The sequence below is a fragment of the Hyaena hyaena genome, unplaced genomic scaffold (assembly GCF_003009895.1).
Source record: "Hyaena hyaena isolate Hyena2069 unplaced genomic scaffold, ASM300989v1 scaffold_3, whole genome shotgun sequence".
In the NCBI taxonomy this organism is placed as follows: domain Eukaryota; kingdom Metazoa; phylum Chordata; class Mammalia; order Carnivora; family Hyaenidae; genus Hyaena; species Hyaena hyaena.
Window position 1 is genome coordinate 8,579,934 of NW_024080635.1, and position 18,375 is coordinate 8,598,308.

General features: G+C 37.8%; 1 protein-coding gene across 6 annotated transcripts; it reads left to right on the forward strand.

Moving 5' to 3' along the window:
- Positions 1-568: 568 nt before the first annotated feature.
- Positions 569-17,579, forward strand: SRSF10 (serine and arginine rich splicing factor 10). 6 transcript variants are annotated; one of them, XM_039234282.1, is made up of 7 exons: positions 573-777; positions 2,219-2,323; positions 5,861-5,964; positions 11,280-11,442; positions 11,667-11,720; positions 11,854-11,955; positions 15,336-17,579. In XM_039234282.1, exons 1-7 carry the CDS (start codon positions 713-715, stop codon positions 15,394-15,396), a joined length of 654 nt encoding a protein of 217 aa, XP_039090213.1. In that variant the 5' UTR covers positions 573-712; the 3' UTR covers positions 15,397-17,579. The 6 variants fall into 6 exon arrangements, with proteins under 6 accessions (XP_039090184.1, XP_039090178.1, XP_039090209.1 ...); XM_039234253.1 differs by lacking the exon at positions 15,336-17,579 and having other exon boundaries at positions 569-777; positions 11,670-11,720; positions 11,854-13,962; XM_039234247.1 differs by lacking the exon at positions 15,336-17,579 and having other exon boundaries at positions 572-777; positions 11,854-13,962.
- The last annotated feature ends 796 nt before the right edge of the window (positions 17,580-18,375 follow it).

Below are 18,375 nucleotides of genomic sequence, written 5' to 3' on the forward strand. Positions count from 1 at the left end.
CGGAAGACAGGTGTGATAAGGGCGTGGGCGAGGTGCAGCCCCAGCACAGGCCCTCCGGGAGTGTCCTCACCCCCGCGGCACGCTGAAAGCCCTGGAGGCAGGCCCACCTCTTCTCAAGGACACACACTTCCTTCCCTTTTATACTCTCAAAACGAGAGGCTGTAAATTCTTCTCTCGCTGGTCATCGATCTAATAAAAGCCACGGCCTAACTTGGACCAGACAGGAAACCGTACGGCAGTCTCTCTCAATTCTAACGTTTAAAACTCCATCTAAGTTACCAATAACTGTAAAGTTTGGCGTAGGAGTTAAAACGTCTGCTTCCCGACTTGGGATGGGGAGGGGGAAGAAAGGGAAAACCGGTGCAAGGCAGAAAAGGGCGGGAAAATAAAGCACCAAAGAAAGAAAGAGCGGGCTTGGGGGAGGGGAAAGACTCAGCTCAAGAAGCCAATGAATGAGACCGAGGCTGCCGCACGTACCCTAGCCGCCCGCCTGCGCAGGCGCACGTCGGGTGATCTCGCGGGAAAGAACCGTTGCGGGTCCAGGCTTTGCGCCCAGGTGGGAGGAGGGGTGTGGAGGCGGGAGTGAAGTCTCGCGAGAAGAGGCTGTTTCGTAGCGGAGCCCTCTGGCTGAGAGTGTCTGAGGATCCGCCGCCGGATCCGCGGACGGTTTAGTGAGCCCGTTAGTACCCCTGTCGAGACTCACGTCGCCGTCATGTCCCGCTACCTGCGCCCCCCCAACACGTCTCTGTTCGTAAGGAACGTGGCCGACGATACCAGGTATGTACGGGGAGATACTCCGGGCCTACCCTGGGAGGCCGCAGGCGCTCGGGGAGGACCCGGGCGGCGGCGGCGGCGCGTTGGGTCGGGGGAGGGGAAGGGGGAAGATGGCGGGTACCGCGCGGGCCTTCGGGCCCCAACTAGGCCGCGCCGTCGGCTCAACCGCCGCGTGGGAGCGAGGGCGGCGCCCGGGTCCTCCCAGGCCGCCGCGGGGAACGCGGGCCGCGTGGCGGGATTTCGGTGCCCCTCCTCCTCCGCAGCTCGGAGCCTCTTCCTCCTCGCTTCCTCTCCGCGCGTCCAGCCCCCGCCGCGGCGGACAGTCCGCTACCCACGGACTTGAAGTTCACGTTCTTTGGGGTACACGCCCCCTCGGCGCTTAGAATTTTTTTTCGTAGTTAAAAAATTGCAACGAAACAACGGGATCGGGGGAGGGGCATTATGGCGAACCATTCTCTACTCCTTTTTTGTCGTTATGTTTGTGATTTTTAAAACCTTGTAGATGTTTAGAGAAAGGGAAGGTTGAAAATGGGGAGATAAAATTATTCCAGTAGACCGTGCGTTCTAGCTCTTCTCATTTCCCGGAAATATAAACTAGTCACCCTTTGAAAAGTGAGGTTTAGGAAGTAATAACCATTTCGGCGTTGATAAGCTAAAATTGCATTAATCCAGTCCGTGCCTTTGTTCTCACCAGTTACCTTAATTGCTTGTAGTTATCGTCAGAATTTTTTGGAACACATCTTATCACAAGAAGACTACGTTTTCACAATCACTCTGACACCCCCGAAGTCAATTTTATTTTGATAGCCTTGTGATTTACATTTTTCTGTCCTAACTTCTTAAGTAGGAAAGTAAGCAGTATTCTGGTGTGTAGAAAAATTTCTCCTTAGATCATTTTGACCTTTATTATTTAAGGAGTTACATATATTTTTGTGGCTTTTATTTTTCAAAGCTTTCTCTACCAAGTGCCTAACCCTGTCGCTGTAATTTTATGGATAAAAGTGATTGGTATTTTTCAGGCTACTAATGTTGGTTTGATACTGTAAAAGAAAAACAGTAATATTTACTATACAATCTAATGCTATTGTACCTCCTGTGAAAAATTAAAAGGTGGTTAGAAACAATAGGTAAACTGACCACGTTGCCTTAGCCGTGTTTTCCTGTTGTATGTAAGATAGTAATGGATTTTATTAGGCACTGCGTTATCATCTAGAATCTTAGGTCTTTTCTTTGTCAAGAAGATCTATTGCCTGTACATATTGTGTATGTTCTTAAAGTTGGCTCTTGATGTTGAGACTTAGAAAGCTTGTCTGTTTTAGGTAACCAGGGATGCAGCACAGTCCCTTTTATTAATGACAGATTACAGAAAGATACCTATTTCTTACAGAGACATTCTTTTAAAGAAGTGAACATAAAAATTGGGGGTCTTTTTATGATGTTTTAGGTCCGAAGATTTACGACGAGAATTTGGTCGTTATGGTCCTATAGTTGATGTGTATGTTCCACTTGATTTCTACACGCGTCGTCCAAGAGGATTTGCTTATGTTCAATATCCTTTCTTCAGATGGCTGATTAGTGAGGGGTGTTGAAGTTTGAAATTCAAGTTTATGTAAGAGGTAACATCTAAAAAGTAGTTTACTTTTGTCCTCTAATAAATGTTTTGTCTTCAAATTTTTGAAAATTCTGACTCACGTTGCTCTTAACTATTTCTTAAAGTTAATCCAAAAATAGTAAAATATTTAAATTCCCATTCATGCTGCTGAAACTCAAATCAGTGATTATGATTTGTGATTTAAATTTGCATACACTCTGGTTGCTACCACCTTTAAATGTAAGTCAAATTAAAAGTTAATATGTTCTTGTGCTTAGCAATTAAAGTTTGGTATTGTCTGTTAATTTGAATCACTTGATCAAAAACAAATTGTATAACAATGAGGTAAACTTCTTTAATATTGTCCCCTAATTTGCTGTCCTCTGTTGTTACCTCAGAGAATGTAAAGCTGTACAGTTATGGCGACCCCAAAGAGAAAGCATGAAAGAACCTTTAGAGTAGAGTTCAACACTTAAGGCAAGTAGACAAGCCAAAGACCTCTTAAGGATCAGGCTTGAAGAGAAGGGAGAGTTTGGGAAAAGAAAAAATAAAGAAAAGCTGGAAGAAGGACAAGCCTAATGGGAGACAAAGCCTCGCTTTATCTACAAAAGGGGGAAAAGGTTGTTTTTCAAAGTTAAAGATAAAGCCATCTGTCATATTTGGCCAAGCATCTCATGACAAGTCCTTCTGACAAGCACTTAAAGAGTTAAAGGTCAAGATGAAGTTGAATGATGGCCAAGATTAAAGGAGTCATACCTGATGTATCCTACAGAATAACTATTTTCCTTTTTTTTTCCTTCTTTTTTTTTTTCTTTTTTTTTTTTTTTAATGTTTTGTTGCAGTTAATTTTTTTAACCATTCTGGTTTGGTCTAGTGACAAAACCTGTAACTTGATTTATGTGGGCCTTTGATGTTGTGATTGTGGTCTTGTAAAAATGCACTCTTCTCTTAGATTGTCAAGTTAAAGTGTACCAGGATGTAATGTTGTTAAGCTTAAACTCAGCATATTTCTGTTTTGGGCCATATTGTCAGATGCCATAGGGTTACAGGCAGTGCTCTTTGGAGGAGCATGAGGTTCTGGGGTCGAGCCAACTCCACAGAGCCATGCTAAAAGGGAGACAGGTGCTGGCATTGGGACCTCCTTAGAAACAACTCTGGTGGTCTTGTAAGGTCAAATCCACTGAAAATAGTACTTGTTTAGAGATTTTAAAGTGGCTGCTATGGGCACACACGTACTCTTGACTTCTTAACTTAGCTCTGTGAAGCCCTCAGGTCCTGCACTGCTGTAGCACATAGGATCAATTGGCCCTGAGTGGATTGCAGAAGGCCTTATCCCTGGTATAGGTACCTAATCAGGACCTTTGGAAAATCATTCCCTGACCCAGAGTTTTAGGTGCCATTTCTTCCTTCAGTGAGACAGCAAAGGTTTGGGCTGTGGGTGTCAGGCTAGGAAAAATTTTTCAGTGGGTCTCTTGAAACTTAGGAAGAGTTCTAGGGAGACTTACGGGAAATGCTGAAAGCTGCTATTTCTACAAAGCTAATGATCAAGGACAGTTGGGGGAATTGGTGGCAAAGTTCTGTTACAGAGAGGATAAGAGCTATCTTTGGCTTGGTTGGTTGGTTGCATGTTTTTAAAGGCGATGCTTTCTGGCTTACAATGTTGACCTGCTTTTACTTGGTTTGGGGTGGCCTGGGAACCAGGATCAACACTAGTTTGCCTCGGGAGTGTGTGATACTTGAGCTAGAAGAGGGTTGTCAACTAAAGGAGAATCATATACTTTCTATACGTAATGTCTCTCTGTAGTCTTAAAATAGTTAAGTAGGTCTCAGGATTTTGCAAAGATCCCAAGTACAAATTTCTCCTTAACTAGCATCAGAGTGATACTTGACACTGTTCCCAATGAGGCTTTTCTTATGTATAGTAGAATGTTGCTATGGTTCATTCAGGCTAGGATTCTGTTTTGGGGGGTAGACCCAAAGAATTATTTAGATTTACTCTCAATAATTCTTATATGTTTTAATTTTAATCCTTAAAAAAATTATTATATTCTGCCTCCTGGGGTAATAAAGTGGTACACCTGTTAAGCGAGCTTCCTCTTTAAATATTTTAGAGCCCAACTGCATTAACCTTGACAGATGTTGAATTATAGTACTCATACTCAAGGTTCTAAACTCCCTCTCAACATTTTTTTCTTGTTGAAAGTCATGTGACTTAGGACTTGGGAAAACCTCTCCTTTAACATCCACATAATTTTTTGGGAAGAGAGACCTAGGAATGGGCTGTGGTCCTTAGTGCTTTCAGAATGAAAGATAGGAAATCTGATGAGGCAGACATTTTAGTATCTGAAATAAACAGATACTAGTATCAGTCTTGGAGAGAATAAGTCTTGTCAGTGCTGTTTTTTATTCAGCTTAAGATCTGCACTCTTGTTTCTCAATTTTGAGAAATATAAATGGACAATTAGAATAGTAATTTTTAGGATAGAATGAAAATCTACACCCCAACGTAACCTAACTCCCTTTCCAAAGCTTTTATATCAAATACTGCTCTGATTTGCTTGGCTTCCATCAGAATGGTGGTTTTAGGAAAGGAGCTAAATTTGTAAAGCCAAGAGTTGTCATAGTACTATTGCTGACAGGGAAGAGCAAGGCAGCAGCTTCTCCAGTCAAGGTACCAGCAGTTCCTGGGTCAGGTTTATAAATGTTACCTTGAAATTTCCGAAGTTGAAAACCAGTGCCAAATTCACTTCTTGGCAGTAAGCTGTATGTTTAGTATTATGGTTAGGGCTTTCCAGTCCAAGAATCTTTAGAAATGGTCTGTTATTTCTTGACCGCATGCTCTTATAGTCTGTGCATGGGTGTAATATGCTTTTGGTGTAGCAATGTCTTGACTATTGCTCGGTTATGTCTTGATATCCTCAGATGGATAGCCTACCAGTCTTCCCTGTATAGTATAAGGAAGACAACTGTGTGAAATAATAGTGTTAGATATATCTGAGAAAAACAGCAAAATCGATTTGAAGTTAATTCTTTTGTCTCTTATAAGGTAAGATATATTATGCTTGCTTACACAAGAACTATTGGCATTTTCTTTTTTTCCTTTGAAACAAAAATATGAAAATCAGTTTTGGTTTTATTTTAAGAAATTTTGTTTTAACATACAACATAGAAGTGACATTTGTTTTTCTTGTTTTCTAAAACTTAAAACTCAGGAAAAAATTTTGATAGGATTACTTGGTAGTTCAGCTATAACAGCTCTTATTTTTTAATAATTTTATGTATTCACATGTGTTTTCAAATGTATGCTGTCGGAAATCACAAGTGTTTTAATGCTGTCAAGTGTCTATAGCTGAATCAACCAACCTAAGTTAAGTGAGGTCTGGATGATTTTCTAGAATAATGTTGAGAGATTGTGAAATGGTCCAGACTTACCAACTGAAAGTTCACTCGTTATCAAAGTGTGCAAAACTTCCCAAGCCCCTTAACATTTAGCACATTTGAGGATGTCCGTGATGCCGAAGATGCTTTACATAATTTGGACAGAAAATGGATTTGTGGACGCCAAATTGAAATACAGTTTGCACAAGGAGATCGGAAGAGTAAGTACCCTTATGCCTAATATATGTATAAGTACATCATTTTAGAAACAGTGCTCTGATGTTTCTTAGGCAATTTGTCTTATATGTTTAAAATCTAAAAAGAGTTTTTGGAAAGATAGAGTAACTCAGATACATTTTGCAGACAGGTAGAATGTGAAGATTAGAATGACTGAAATGTTTGGACTCTGGCGTGGTTAATATTCTGGGGGTGGAATTAAAAGGGAAATTGGAAAGTATTGGGACTTTTCAGCCATTTCTCTTCATAAAGATCTTCAAGGTATAATTGGGTATTTGTTTTTTGTTTGTTTAAACCTTTTTTTTATGTTTATTTTTGAGAGAAAGAAAACACGAGCAGGGTAGGGGCAGAGAGAGAGGGAGACGCACAATCCAAAGCAGGCGCCAGGCTCTGAGCTGTCAGCACACAGCCTGATGAGGGGATTGAACCCACCAGCCATGAGATCATGACCTGAGCCCAAGTCGGGACACTCAATCGACTGAGCCACCCAGGTGCCCCAGAATCAGTATTTGTGTAGGTGTGTGGCTATGGAAATGAACAGATAGAATTAAGCAGATGATTATAGACTAAAACTAGAATTCATTTCATATTAGTATAATGTTTTATTATGCAGGCATGCACTAGGTGTTGGTAGCTGCGTGCTAATGAGGCTAGAGTTACAGGCTTTGGAGTCAGGTAGACCAGGGTTTAAATTTTGGCTCAACCGTTTTGTTACCTTGGACAAGACAGTAAAAGAGATGAGGGTTCCTGGATGGCTCAGTCAGTTAAGCATCTGACTTTGGTTTTTGGGGTCTCTCACCCTCTTCCCCTCAATAAATAAACATTTAAAAAAATNAATGATGGCCAAGATTAAAGGAGTCATACCTGATGTATCCTACAGAATAACTTTTTTCCTTTTTTTTTCCTTCTTTTTTTTTTTCTTTTTTTTTTTTTTAATGTTTTGTAAGCAGTTAATTTTCAAAACCATTCTGGTTTGGTCTAGTGACAAAACCTGTAACTTGATTTATGTGGGCCTTTGATGTTGTGATTGTGGTCTTGTAAAAATGCACTCTTCTCTTAGATTGTCAAGTTAAAGTGTACCAGGATGTAATGTTGTTAAGCTTAAACTCAGCATATTTCTGTTTTGGGCCATATTGTCAGATGCCATAGGGTTACAGGCAGTGCTCTTTGGAGGAGCATGAGGTTCTGGGGTCGAGCCAACTCCACAGAGCCATGCTAAAAGGGAGACAGGTGCTGGCATTGGGACCTCCTTAGAAACAACTCTGGTGGTCTTGTAAGGTCAAATCCACTGAAAATAGTACTTGTTTAGAGATTTTAAAGTGGCTGCTATGGGCACACACGTACTCTTGACTTCTTAACTTAGCTCTGTGAAGCCCTCAGGTCCTGCACTGCTGTAGCACATAGGATCAATTGGCCCTGAGTGGATTGCAGAAGGCCTTATCCCTGGTATAGGTACCTAATCAGGACCTTTGGAAAATCATTCCCTGACCCAGAGTTTTAGGTGCCATTTCTTCCTTCAGTGAGACAGCAAAGGTTTGGGCTGTGGGTGTCAGGCTAGGAAAAATTTTTCAGTGGGTCTCTTGAAACTTAGGAAGAGTTCTAGGGAGACTTACGGGAAATGCTGAAAGCTGCTATTTCTACAAAGCTAATGATCAAGGACAGTTGGGGGAATTGGTGGCAAAGTTCTGTTACAGAGAGGATAAGAGCTATCTTTGGCTTGGTTGGTTGGTTGCATGTTTTTAAAGGCGATGCTTTCTGGCTTACAATGTTGACCTGCTTTTACTTGGTTTGGGGTGGCCTGGGAACCAGGATCAACACTAGTTTGCCTCGGGAGTGTGTGATACTTGAGCTAGAAGAGGGTTGTCAACTAAAGGAGAATCATATACTTTCTATACGTAATGTCTCTCTGTAGTCTTAAAATAGTTAAGTAGGTCTCAGGATTTTGCAAAGATCCCAAGTACAAATTTCTCCTTAACTAGCATCAGAGTGATACTTGACACTGTTCCCAATGAGGCTTTTCTTATGTATAGTAGAATGTTGCTATGGTTCATTCAGGCTAGGATTCTGTTTTGGGGGGTAGACCCAAAGAATTATTTAGATTTACTCTCAATAATTCTTATATGTTTTAATTTTAATCCTTAAAAAAATTATTATATTCTGCCTCCTGGGGTAATAAAGTGGTACACCTGTTAAGCGAGCTTCCTCTTTAAATATTTTAGAGCCCAACTGCATTAACCTTGACAGATGTTGAATTATAGTACTCATACTCAAGGTTCTAAACTCCCTCTCAACATTTTTTTCTTGTTGAAAGTCATGTGACTTAGGACTTGGGAAAACCTCTCCTTTAACATCCACATAATTTTTTGGGAAGAGAGACCTAGGAATGGGCTGTGGTCCTTAGTGCTTTCAGAATGAAAGATAGGAAATCTGATGAGGCAGACATTTTAGTATCTGAAATAAACAGATACTAGTATCAGTCTTGGAGAGAATAAGTCTTGTCAGTGCTGTTTTTTATTCAGCTTAAGATCTGCACTCTTGTTTCTCAATTTTGAGAAATATAAATGGACAATTAGAATAGTAATTTTTAGGATAGAATGAAAATCTACACCCCAACGTAACCTAACTCCCTTTCCAAAGCTTTTATATCAAATACTGCTCTGATTTGCTTGGCTTCCATCAGAATGGTGGTTTTAGGAAAGGAGCTAAATTTGTAAAGCCAAGAGTTGTCATAGTACTATTGCTGACAGGGAAGAGCAAGGCAGCAGCTTCTCCAGTCAAGGTACCAGCAGTTCCTGGGTCAGGTTTATAAATGTTACCTTGAAATTTCCGAAGTTGAAAACCAGTGCCAAATTCACTTCTTGGCAGTAAGCTGTATGTTTAGTATTATGGTTAGGGCTTTCCAGTCCAAGAATCTTTAGAAATGGTCTGTTATTTCTTGACCGCATGCTCTTATAGTCTGTGCATGGGTGTAATATGCTTTTGGTGTAGCAATGTCTTGACTATTGCTCGGTTATGTCTTGATATCCTCAGATGGATAGCCTACCAGTCTTCCCTGTATAGTATAAGGAAGACAACTGTGTGAAATAATAGTGTTAGATATATCTGAGAAAAACAGCAAAATCGATTTGAAGTTAATTCTTTTGTCTCTTATAAGGTAAGATATATTATGCTTGCTTACACAAGAACTATTGGCATTTTCTTTTTTTCCTTTGAAACAAAAATATGAAAATCAGTTTTGGTTTTATTTTAAGAAATTTTGTTTTAACATACAACATAGAAGTGACATTTGTTTTTCTTGTTTTCTAAAACTTAAAACTCAGGAAAAAATTTTGATAGGATTACTTGGTAGTTCAGCTATAACAGCTCTTATTTTTTAATAATTTTATGTATTCACATGTGTTTTCAAATGTATGCTGTCGGAAATCACAAGTGTTTTAATGCTGTCAAGTGTCTATAGCTGAATCAACCAACCTAAGTTAAGTGAGGTCTGGATGATTTTCTAGAATAATGTTGAGAGATTGTGAAATGGTCCAGACTTACCAACTGAAAGTTCACTCGTTATCAAAGTGTGCAAAACTTCCCAAGCCCCTTAACATTTAGCACATTTGAGGATGTCCGTGATGCCGAAGATGCTTTACATAATTTGGACAGAAAATGGATTTGTGGACGCCAAATTGAAATACAGTTTGCACAAGGAGATCGGAAGAGTAAGTACCCTTATGCCTAATATATGTATAAGTACATCATTTTAGAAACAGTGCTCTGATGTTTCTTAGGCAATTTGTCTTATATGTTTAAAATCTAAAAAGAGTTTTTGGAAAGATAGAGTAACTCAGATACATTTTGCAGACAGGTAGAATGTGAAGATTAGAATGACTGAAATGTTTGGACTCTGGCGTGGTTAATATTCTGGGGGTGGAATTAAAAGGGAAATTGGAAAGTATTGGGACTTTTCAGCCATTTCTCTTCATAAAGATCTTCAAGGTATAATTGGGTATTTGTTTTTTGTTTGTTTAAACCTTTTTTTTATGTTTATTTTTGAGAGAAAGAAAACACGAGCAGGGTAGGGGCAGAGAGAGAGGGAGACGCACAATCCAAAGCAGGCGCCAGGCTCTGAGCTGTCAGCACACAGCCTGATGAGGGGATTGAACCCACCAGCCATGAGATCATGACCTGAGCCCAAGTCGGGACACTCAATCGACTGAGCCACCCAGGTGCCCCAGAATCAGTATTTGTGTAGGTGTGTGGCTATGGAAATGAACAGATAGAATTAAGCAGATGATTATAGACTAAAACTAGAATTCATTTCATATTAGTATAATGTTTTATTATGCAGGCATGCACTAGGTGTTGGTAGCTGCGTGCTAATGAGGCTAGAGTTACAGGCTTTGGAGTCAGGTAGACCAGGGTTTAAATTATGGCTCAACCGTTTTGTTACCTTGGACAAGACAGTAAAAGAGATGAGGGTTCCTGGATGGCTCAGTCAGTTAAGCATCTGACTTTGGTTTTTGGGGTCTCTCACCCTCTTCCCCTCAATAAATAAACATTTAAAAAAAATTTTTAAGATAGAGATGAAAATACCTGCTGAAGAAGAGGAGGGGCACTTAGGCAGATGCAGGCTGTAATTCTCTGGCTCTTGGGTTGGGTGATGGGTCCTTGCATATTCACTGTGTTATTTATATAAACACACACATGCATATAGTATCTGCTTCATAGAATTGAATGAGATGACATCAAAATTTGAGGACTGTCCAGGGATGTTGGTGGGTCTAAGGCATCCAATAAGTGTTCACTCTTTTCTACCTTTGTTATGGTCTCAGAACCATATAACCATATGTTACTTCATTTTGATACTTAAAGCATTGTCCATAGGCTACCAATAAGTATTTTCATTATTCATTGTTTCTAATAAATGAAAACCACACAGAATAATTCCAAGTTAGCATATGGTTCAAAGTCATTTTGTATTTTAATTTGGAATTTTTAAAAAATATGGTAAATGTTCTCAATGTTGAAATAGTTGGCATATTTTTAGACAACAAGCTAGATGGTGAAAGGTCTGTGAAAAAAAATAGTTGGGAAGACATTTGAGAGTATCATTTTTAACCGAAAACAGTATTCTGATAGACTTCCTTGGAAACAAATACTTTTTCCAAGGTTAATAGTCACATTTAACCTTGACATAGATTGGGGGTATAAGGGAAGAGAATACAGACATTTTCCCTATAATCTGAAGACTTAAAATACTAGGTTTTAAATGTCTCTATTTTCTAAATATCTCTGTTCTGTGTGATCATAGCTCCAAATCAAATGAAAGCCAAGGAAGGGAGGAATGTGTACAGTTCTTCACGCTATGATGATTATGACAGATACAGACGTTCTAGAAGCCGAAGTTATGAAAGAAGAAGATCAAGAAGCCGGTCCTTTGATTACAACTATAGAAGATCTTATAGTCCTAGAAAGTAAGTTTGATGTGTAGTACAGTAATCTGTCAGAAAAGATTTGTTAGCTTTTAATTTTTTTAACTTTTTGTACACTTAATTATATACATTGTATGCTTCATTGAGACTAAGATTATTTTAGTACTTTATTTTAAAAGTTTTATGGCTCAATTTTTTAATTAGAAACTTGAGAAGACTGTAAATAGACATTTGTCACTGTTTGCTTTTTCTGATGTACCTTTTAGCAGTAGACCGGCTGGAAGACCACGGCGTAGCAGAAGCCATTCCGACAATGATAGGTAAATAACTTTGCTTTGAAAATGACTTCTACATTTTTCAATTTCAGAGTGAACTTTTGCTCTAAAAATAACAAATTTGATTAATATAGAATCTAATTTTTACTCTAATTGTATCTCTCCTCTGTTTTGAAAGATTCAAACACCGAAATCGATCTTTTTCAAGATCTAAATCCAATTCAAGATCACGGTCCAAGTCCCAGCCCAAGAAAGAAATGAAGGCTAAATCACGTTCTAGGTCTGCATCTCACACCAAAACTAGAGGCACCTCTAAAACAGATTCCAAAACACATTATAAGTCTGGCTCAAGATATGAAAAGGAATCAAGGAAAAAAGAACCACCTAGATCCAAATCTCAGTCAAGATCACAATCTAGGTCTAGGTCAAAATCTAGATCAAGGTCTTGGACTAGTCCTAAGTCCAGTGGCCACTGATAGTATAAACCTTGATATTTTTAGGCATGTATCACTCATTTACTCATAGTTTGGTTTACTTAAATTATCAGGAATACAATGTTGCAATGATGCTTAAAAAACACTTGTCAGTTTTCCCTGTACCAGGCAAATGGTTATAATTAAAATGATATGCTGTTGAGAAGCCACTCTTAAGAGTCCAGTTTGTTTAATGTTATGGGCAGCTACCAATTTGTGGTGTCTCTGTATATTTTTGTAAAGATTCTCATTTTTTATGCTTGAAGTATTGGTGAAAAGATGTTGGTTGACCATAATTTGCAACATTGTCTAATTAAAAATAAACTTTCATATCCATATTTGGTAGAACTGTTAACCTAGAAATGTAGCTTGCTAATAAGATAGAAGGATACAAAAGTGAAGTTGTAGCCACAGTACAACACTGACTGATCAGACACATTTAGGTTCAGGGTGGACCTTCTTGTCTTGTTACGATGTCTAGGCCCGTGATAATAATAGTTAATTTATGACAGCGTGGAGTAGTTCTTTTGTTAACCCCACTGTCTTGGGGAATGATGCCAACTGGGTTAAGTAGGATTTGGGGGCAGATTGAGTTTTTTGACTGAAACATGGAGCCTTCACTGTTTTTTTCTGTTTTCTATGAAGAGTTGGAACATATAAACATGGGAAGAATTCAAACCTTAAAATTTGAGCAGGTCAATGATGGCAGAAATCATTTTAAGGGGGAAAAAATGCTCTCATGTAGTTACTCTAAACTTTAAGGAGCATTGTTGGTCATATTGCTTAGTTTTCTTACTGCTGTTAAAAAAAAAGGCAGTAAGTACATTGTTTCAAAGTAGGTTTTGTTTATGCATATGCATAGTGTAAAAGAACTGAATTTGATGCTTCTAGCACTGGGTCTGTGCATTTGCATCAAAATTCGCCTACTACTTTATGAAGGAGGCTTGTTCTTCACACTTCAGTTTATTTCCTGTGAGGCAAGTTGAAAGCGAACACTCCCACTCTAGGTAATTATGTGGTGCCATGAAATTTAAAATATTTTGGAAAAACAATTTTCAGTAGGAGTCCCATCTCTGAGTTGGATTATCAATGTAGTACCAGCAGTACCTGACTTAAACAAACAAACAAAAAACAGGAATCAAAACAAAAAAACCACAATACCCTAACCATTTATAATTTTTAGCATTTCTCTGAGAGATCGTTTGGGGACAATAAAAGGGACATGTCCAATCTCATTTCAGAATAAAAGCTAGCATCTTTAAAATTTCAGATTGCTTGCTTGCAGGTATAAGTAAATATTGTGGGGAAACAATTCCTTTTAGAGGATTACTTTTCTCAATTTTGGTTTTAGTAATATAGGCCTTGCCTGTAAAGAACAAAAGATGGTTTTTAAATACTGTTTGTGGAATGTGTTTAAAGGATTGATTCTAGAACCTTTGTATATTTGATAGTATTTCTAACTTTCATTTCTTTACTGTTTGCAGTTAATGTTCATGTTCTGCTATGCAATCATTTATATGCACGTTTCTTTAATTTTTTAGATTTTCCTGGATGTATAGTTTAAACAACAAAAAGTCTATTTAAAACTGTAGCAGTAGTTTGCAGTTCTAGCAAAGAGGAAAGTTGTGGGGTTAAACTTTGTATTTTCTTTCTTATAGAAGCTTCTAAAAAGGTATTTTTATATGTTCTTTTTAACAAATATTGTGTACAACCTTTAAAACATCAATGTTTGGATCAAAACAAGACCAGCTTATTTTCTGCTTGCTGTAAATTAAGCAAACATGCTATAATAAAAACAAAATGAAGGAAATAATGATTAACTGGAATTATTATAGTTTTGAATGAGATTCTAAAATAACAATGGAAACAATCCTTTGTAGATTTAGGAATATTTTTAATCAGTGTTGCACTAGGCACAACTAACTTTTTTACTTTGGAATCGATAGAACTTGCCAGAAAGGTACATCTTTATATACTACTTAAAAGTTCCTTATGTAATGTCTCAAAGTTGTTTCATGATTGCTTTTTAAGCCCCTTGGGTTAAATAACTTAAGAGATTATTGGTGGTATTAAGAGAAGTATTAAAATGAAACTTGAGTCCGCTAAATTATAAGTTTATATTTTCATTATTGGATGGACCAATAATAATTCTGCTCTTTCCTGTCCTAAACAAGATGCATTGGGCCTTATGTTTATATAATACGTTTGCATTGAATGTCAGTGAGCAGTTAGACTATTAAGTGATAACCACTTTGGGGAACTGATTTAGGTGTTTTATGGTTTGAAATTCTAGCTGCTCTATAATGACAGCAATGATAGAGGATACTTAGTATTTATGATGTGCCAGACACAGTACTAAAAACTTTGTGTTAGCTCATTTATTTTTCACAAAACCCTATGAGAAAGATACTTAGATTTACCCCATATCATAGATAAGGAAATTGAGATACAAAGAAAAAGCCATAAAAAAGGCAGACCTAAGATTTGAGCCCAGGCCTGGTCCTTGGTGATTTTTTTTTTTTTTTAATGGACTATAATTTGAGGGAAGTAGTTTGAGGAGATAGCCCATTGAAACTGTTCTCAGTCTTTGTGTAGAAATGGGAGGCCTGATGATGATTTCATTTTTATTTTCTACTTGTGTCACTTAAAATGACTCGCACTATTTCCTTTAGAACGTTTTATGTTACTTCTAAAGTGATCTACCTAATGAGCTTCAGAGGGACTAAATTATAGTTGAACCCATGATGGGATCCTACTCCTACTTGATGAGGATCCTTACACAGTGCTTTCATTTTGGGCTACATAGTTCCACAGTTAGGGAGTAGCTACTGTGTGTCTGGCACTGTTGTCAGTATTAGAATAGATCCTATCAAGAAGCAGTGAGGACTGACACTTCACCTCACTTTTTACTTAAGCTCTCTCTGCATTTTGTTCTGTTTTGTTTTGTTTTGAAGCCAAGTAGGCAAGAAGAAAAATGACAGATAATGCTTCAGTGAGAAAGGAAAGGTGCTACATAGAGTATGAGCTGTTAAGTTTACAACCCAGGAAAAAGACCTGGGAACTATTGTACTATTCTCTTGAAATTTGGCCCAGTAAGCTGCTACATCCAGTTCAACTAACAAAATCCTGTATACCACAGAGAAGAATAAAGAAAACCAAACTGACAAACATCCTTCTTTTATTTAAGACCAAACTGCAGCTGGAATACCCAGTACAGTTCTGCTTACTACACTTCAAGAAAGATCTGAGAAAGCGGAAAAAGAACCAAAGAAGGGCAGTTCAAGCGACCAAAGGGTGGGTGGAAGGTGCTGCAGTATGAATACTGTACGAATATTTTGACTCTGGTCTGAAAAGATAAAAGAATGTTATCGAAACTACATGGAATAATTGAAGTCCCTTCAAGTTTGAAAGTAAGCATTTTAGGACAAATAAAAGGAAATTCAACTTTGTACTTGTGGAAACTAATCCCTAAATCTGAATAGGTTTATATTGATTCATGGGTAACAGGTCCCTAATAAATTATTGGAAACTAGGATGTCTGAATATCAAGGAAGACAGCCATAGTCTCTTACAGTGCCTCTATTGGTCTGTCTCAAACTGAATTGGGTGAGAAAAGGTATGGTCCAGTATAAACTTTTTCCTGGTTATCTCTTAAAGTCAGTTCCATTTTCGCTATTGGCAAATCTTGCCTTTGTTTATTCCAGTGCCAGTGTTTTTCTGCTTAATGGTTTGCTTTGTTGGCATCTGAGTTTATTTACTTGTATGCCATGTGCAGTTTACATCTTACACTCTTTTCCAGGTAAATTCCAATTAAAATACTTGACATCTAGCTAAGAGGGTCCATCTCTTCTCACCTCTGTCCTAAGTCAGTATATTCAGAAAACATTTACTGAGCCCTTAACTGTGGGCAAAAATTGTACTGGGTAATCGGGGAGAAAAATAGAATTCACTTATTTAATAAATGTCTACTGAGCACAATCTAGTCAATCATTACAGTATGACCTCATTGTTTTGAGGTGTATTATTCATAATATTTTACACCATTCATATCTTAAATGTAATTATAAAACCCAGAATACTATCAATGATAATTTTGTGGTTATCTGCCATTTAAAAGTATCCAGTATTTCTGTTTGCATCCCATTAATACAAATAATGAAAAAATGTTTTAATCTGTAATAAACTGATTTATTGTGCAGTGACTGTAATATACTAGAGTTATATTAAATTGTTAACTCTGCCTCCTCAAACACACATTAGGAAATCCCAAAAATAAGTAACTTTGCATTAGACTAAAGGAGACTCTGGGTGCTATAATTAGATTATTTTGAGGCAGACAGAGAGCTGTTATCCCAACTGATTTAGTGTGTTCTGTAATTGAGAAAATGTTCACCAGATTATACTTTTTAGTGATTTACATGTACATTTTATAGGGGACATGTTCTGTGTATAGTGAATAAATAACTTTTATAGTATCACAAAAATGTTTTGGATTCCTTAGTTCCTTATTAGGATATTAAGTTTGTTTATCTATACATTGATTCTTCATCATTCATATTTGATTTTTGTCATTTCTGCCACATTTTTTTGTGTGTGAAGTTCTTCATCTGAAAATACGGAAGTGTCCAAGCCTTTTGTTTAAAACAATTGAAAATACTGCAGAATATACATAACTATGGGAGATACGAAATGGAGGTATTTTTATTCCTGTTTGATTAAAAAAAAAAAAATTTTTTTTTTTCCCAAACTTGCCTAAGATCACACAGCAAGTAAGTGGCAGATCCTAGGTTAGAGTTCATGGTTTTTTATTTGGTTCCTGCTAGTTTTGTGCCTTTTTTTTTTAATCAAATGGGAGATTTTATGACTTAATAATATTAATATAATGGGATCTAGAGTTCATGCAGAGGGAAGATTTAATAGATTTATGAAAAAGATATAATATCAAAAAGTATTTTGTTTGTGCTTTGTGGATGAAAAAGAGGTTAAATGTAATCCAAGACTTCACAGCTGTTGTGACTCAGGCTCTCCATCCTGGCTTTCCAAATTTCATTCACACTGTATTGCATTTTGACCCTATTGTTTACAAAATCCTGAGATACTTTGAAAAGAGGCGGCTGTGATTTGAGACAGCACAATGATAGTGGAGGAATAAATAATCTTAATGGCATTTCTAACCAGAAGGTCGGGGCTTTTAGGAGCAAACTGTTCCATTTATAAATGAAGTAAGCAACCTGCTTGTTTTCGTTCAAGTGTTGACATCTACAAGATGTAGCTAGTTGCTATAGAAAAGTGTCCGTCTGGGGTTTTTTCTCTGCCCCTTTCCAACAGTGTTGGTGATGTTTATTGCATTGTGTTTCTGTGTATTCCTAATGGCTGTTTCACCGTATTAAAATGGGATTCTTTATTTGGAATAAAAAGCAAGACATGTAAATTCCTTTCATTGGTAATTGACAGAGTAGTTTGTAAAGAAGTAAAAGGCCTTTGTGTCTAGTTTTTGTAGATCGCATCTCTGAATGCTAGAGAGTGAAATAAACAACTGGTCTAGGAGCCAAACATTTGGGTTTTTTTTTTTTAATCTCTCATTTCCTTAGGTTTAGCTCTGCCCTCCAGGTGTGTGGCTGGGTAGGCCTTCCTCATTTGCATAGGAGGCCTTGGAGATGTACTCTGTCCCTCCTGTTTTGCAAAGTACTTGCCACTGAGAATGCAATTAAAGAAACCAGAAAACTTACCCAGAAGCCTTCAGTTCTTTTTTCCACCTTGTGCTTGCTTTTGGGAAGAATAGAACTTATTAACCAGGAATTAGATGTAAGGATAGGTTAGAGTTACTCTGTCATACTATACACTGCCATCAAGAAGATAATGACAGATTCAAATATGGACATTGATTTTAAGGCTCACACTATGGCTGACTGAAGCCTTAGAGAAGTTGGTTTTTCAACAACTTTTTTGTTCTCACAAGTACAGTGGTTTGGGAAATTCCTATCACTAATTCCTGTAGGGTAACCAAAGCTATTAGTACCTCTCTGGGGCGAGATGTTGAGATCTTTAACTTTTTCTTTAGGTTAACTTTTTTTTTTAAACTTTTTTTTTTTAATGTTTTATTTATTTCTAGGAGAGAGAGACAGCGTGAGCAGGGGAGGGTCAGAGAGAGAGGGAGTCACAGACTGAAACAGGCTCCAGGCTCTGAGCAGGCAGTCAGCACAGAGCCCGACGCGGGGCCCGAACCC